The following is a 4,293-nucleotide window of genomic DNA, read 5'->3' as shown; positions in this document are numbered from 1 at the left end:
TTCCCAGCTCGATTCTACAGCTGGCACGTCTACACACTTCTCTTCTCTTGGAGATATATCACTAGGGGTTCCTTTCTGATGGGAGCTCAACCGGAGCGCGGCTTTCCACTGCGATGTCTGGCCTGAAGTGAGGTCAAAGCCCTCCAGAAGCGAGCCTCACACCTCCAGCAAAATGTCCATATCTCCTAGCCAGTCATTTATCTGTTTGCTTCTTCACTGCCCATAATCTTAAATTGTTATTTAAATCCAACAAACTATTTTACAACTGTGTTATCGCCTCTATACTTCTTAGACCTTCTGGATAGGTCAGGCTTGCTGAATAACTCTCAAGGGGGGGAGACTCGTTTCTCCTGTAGGCTGAGATAATAACAGCAGCCTCATATATCTTTACCTTTTCCTTGCGAAATTGTTTATCTAAAGCAGGAATGGGCAACCTTTTTGAGAGTGCGTGCCAAAATCAGCCAAATCTCTGACACAAACTTTTTCCATGTGCCAACCATTTTTTTTAGAGCATATTTGGTATCTCTTAAGAACTTTTTAAACGAAAAAATAATAAATTACCTCAGTGCAGTAAAACATAGTATAAAAAAAATAGAACAAAAAATTTATTTAACCTTCAGAAGTACATTTCAACAGCCTTTAAGCTTTTGTGACTTTAATAGAATACAACAGATAAAAAACTTGTTGACTCCTTTTATATACTGTCAGTGAGACTTCTGCTGCTGCATAACTGGTGACAGAGATTTTACATCGGGTTTATATTTAGTAACATTGAGAGATATGCATGCAGCGCTAGTTTCATCTGTCATGCTACTCCTGTTGCGAGACTTAACAAAGTTCATAATTGAGAACAAAGATTCGCAAGCATATGTAGACAAAAACATGGTTAGCAATGCTGTTGGAAGGTTTTTTAAACACATAATTTTCTGGAATAGTATTCCAAGTCCTTAATACTTCGTTTTCCGCATTTTTCTTTGTTACTTTCATCTCTAATCTCTCTCTTTCAATATTTTCCAAGTCAACTCTAAAGTCAACAAATTTCTGCTTCCAAATTGAGCTACTCTGAAATTCAATCAACTGCATCTCAAAATCATCCATGTCTATCCATGGAAACATTTGCAAGTTTTGTTCATCCATTTTGATGCTGTCTGGAATCTTGATGAACTTTACTGTGTCTTCCAGTTCTCTGAATTTGGCAAATCTTGTAGAGAACTGCCAAACTGTTGACTCGATAATGTTTACAAACAGCTTTTGAAGACATTTGTGGTCTGTTCTGTCATCTTTTAGATCACTGATGTACCTCTTTAGGTTTGGAAAGTATCTAAATCTCTCATTATCTACATCCCTCTTAAAAACTTTAAGCTTCATTTCAAAAGCTTTTATGTAACAAAACATAACATCAAGTGTCTTACCAGAGCCCTGTAACTTAATATTCAATTCATTTAAATGTTCACAAAAATCTGCAAAAAACATCAGTTTACAAACCTACACGATATCAGAAAATTCATAGTATGACACTTGTTGGTCGTTCAAATAGAGCTTTATCTCATCTAAGCATTCAATAAATCGTTTCAGAACCAAGCCTCTGCTAAGCCAACGAACATGGTTGTACATTTTCAGTCCTTTATACACAGATTCTATCTCATCCAGTAGAGTTTGAAATTGTCTTTTATTTAAAGGCCGACCACAAATGTAATTAACAACCTTGGTAACTGTTTGCATCACTTCTTGCAGTTCCTTTAGGCCAGCATTTGCACATAAAGCCTCCTCATGTATGATGCAATGGAAGCCAATCAGTGGATGACCAACACTTTTTGCAAACAGATTTACAAATCCTGCCTTCTCACCAGTCATGTTTGGGGCACCATCTGTTGTGACGGATACTACTTTTGAAATGTCAATTTGCCGAGTAGAGAATTCGTTCACAACTGTTTTACATATTTCAGCCCCGGTAGTAAGCTCAGGTAGTGATGCAAGAGCAACCATCTCTTCACATACTTCATCACCCCTACTAAATCTAGAATATATGGCTAGCCTAGCTGATGATGTAATGTCTGTACTTTCATCAACACAAATAGAAAAAAACTTGCATGAAGACAAATCTTTTGTCAATTGTTCAGCTGTATTTCTTTCCAACTTAAGTATCCTATCCTTAACTGTTTTCCTACTCACAGGCAAATCTTTAATGCGCTGAATAATCTTTTTCTTTTCTGAAAAGTTGTCAAAAAGATAAGGTGCACATTCTAGCCAAGCTTCTTTAATATACTCCCCATCACAGAGAGGCTTTCCGTGTTGGGCAATAACTTTTGGAACTGGGCCTACCTGAAATATAATTCATAAAAGATTCAGCTTGTGTTTTTTTCTTGCTCAGTTCACGAGAAATTAATTCTCTTTGTTCCTCCTCAGTTTTATTGCTTAAGTTCTTATGAACATTTTCAAAATGTCTCTTTACAGAAGAAGTTCTACAAACAACTGTGTCAGAACAGAAAATGCATAAAGCTTTATCATCCTTCATAATCATGCCAAACTTTTCAGTCCAGTATTCCTTAAATTCTCTAATATCCTCTTCATTTGACTGACATCGTTTCTTAGCTGGTGGTGGTGACATTCTGTACAATCTGTAAAGGGCATGAAATTAAAATAAGTAATATATTGATATGCATGGAAGAGAAGGAAGATCAAAAGTAAGTCAAAATAGTATATGATGAGTAACTCCAATGAATAGCAATGATAACGGATTGTGTTGTCGTTGTGAATTGCAGTGACAAGAAATGAATTAGCCTACTTCTACTGAAATGTGAGTATTTAAAGAATTATTTATTTCCTGTTAATATTATAGCACACACAAACTTTGTAGTAAAGTATACGTACGTTTATTCTAATACCAATCAATAAGTTTAATAAGCCAATGTTTGTGGTAAGCGTGACGAGACAATGAACATAATAAAAATCTTCAGAGGAAATCTTTTCTTTTATGAAAATTAGAGGGTTTTCTTTATTTTGCATAATTCCAGAAACAACACCAGCAGCCGCTTATCACAAACACACTACTTCCTAGGCATTGAGTACTTATGCCAAGAGTTTATAAGACTTCACTTGGTTCGATAGACAAAACCCGTTTTTGTGTGTTTGTGTGGTGTGTTGTGGTGAAACATCATTGAGTCGGTGACATCTTGCTTATGTCAGCTCAGTTCTTAGGGATCAGGCGAGCAAGTACGTGTGAATTTCAGGATTAAGACTATTCTTACAATGATATTGAGTTTCACAAAGTTATTGATTTATAAGGGGAATAATTTTCACCTGGTGATGAAGTACTGACCTTCTTCTCGGGGAGGAGGCAAGTGAGCAACTGTGAGAAACACTACGAAGCAAGACTGCGAGAGAGAGTTACGAGTCTGAGATCGTCTGAACATGTGTTCATTACGGGCACTTCATATGGGTGGAGGACTGTTGATTTCACTGGTTATATTACGGCCGTCAATGGAGAGAAGGGGAGAGCATAAGAATTCTTATCTTTCTTTAGCTTTCGAAGGTGAAGATGCTTTAGATTTAGATAGTAAAGTGAGTTTAATTAATATGCGTCAAACTGAAGTCGGGCGGCATTCAAACACATGAGGTTTAAGGGGGGGAGATGTTGTGGGGGTTTAAATTCAAAGTTTACGAAATGAATTTTTAAAGGTGGGCAGGCATAGCGTATTTTGCCTTCACAGATATGATTGTCAGTGTACACTATGGTTATGGGTGCAGTCTTTAGGTTAGAAAGGCTTATTACATAAAATGTGAGCCAAAGTAAATAGAGGGGAATCATCATACATCGGCATGATCGATGACGTAAAAAAAGAAGGTAACTATGGACACAAGATCAACTTCTTTTTCTTGTGACCTCTTTAGCTTCGTAGAGCTTAAACATCTTCACCACCAGGACGTACATATATTGGCATGGCATGTAAGCTTGTACCCCAAGGAAAGTAGTTTTTTTTGTCTGTGCTTAGGGTAACATGTGCTTGCATCTGTGCTTAGGGTAACCTATGCTCTTGCGTGCCAGAGACAAGTCATCGGCGTGCCAAGTTTGGCACGCGTGCCAGAAGTTGCCCACCCCTGATCTAGAGAGTCGACGTGTTTCTCTTGTTTGGAGTCTGTGAGGCTTGGGTGGCCAGGCGCAGCACCTGTTGAAACAAACTAATTAAAATGCTAGTACCAAATTGTGTGCCTCATCAAAACAATAAAGTATTTTATTTTGACAGTAAAATCCTTTTTAATTCAAAGACCACTATATAATTTGTTATTACTCAG

At 37.3% G+C, this 4,293-nt stretch overlaps 1 protein-coding gene across 1 annotated transcript; it reads right to left on the bottom strand.

The window, feature by feature from the left end:
- Window positions 1-828: 828 nt before the first annotated feature.
- Window positions 829-3,821, bottom strand: LOC138365395 (general transcription factor II-I repeat domain-containing protein 2A-like). The gene is made up of 4 exons (XM_069325709.1): window positions 3,814-3,821; window positions 2,453-2,618; window positions 1,599-2,322; window positions 829-1,460 (listed from the first exon to the last, which is right to left on the bottom strand). The coding sequence occupies exons 1-4, from the start codon at window positions 3,819-3,821 to the stop codon at window positions 829-831; spliced, it is 1,530 nt and encodes a 509-aa protein (XP_069181810.1).
- Window positions 3,822-4,293: the final 472 nt, after the last annotated feature.

Source organism: Procambarus clarkii, chromosome 16, assembly GCF_040958095.1.
Source record: "Procambarus clarkii isolate CNS0578487 chromosome 16, FALCON_Pclarkii_2.0, whole genome shotgun sequence".
Classification (NCBI taxonomy): Eukaryota; Metazoa; Arthropoda; class Malacostraca; order Decapoda; family Cambaridae; genus Procambarus; species Procambarus clarkii.
This window is presented reverse-complemented; position numbering and strand designations above follow the sequence as displayed.

Bases quoted from the DNA above. Each gene is read 5' to 3' on its own strand.
- LOC138365395 (XM_069325709.1), bottom strand. The intron at 2,323-2,452 runs GTAAAGAGACAT...ATTATATTTCAG, and splicing joins TTGTTTGTAGAACTTCTTCT to GTAGGCCCAGTTCCAAAAGT. The intron at 1,461-1,598 runs GTTGGCTTAGCA...TGTTTTTTGCAG, and splicing joins GAAAATGTACAACCATGTTC to ATTTTTGTGAACATTTAAAT.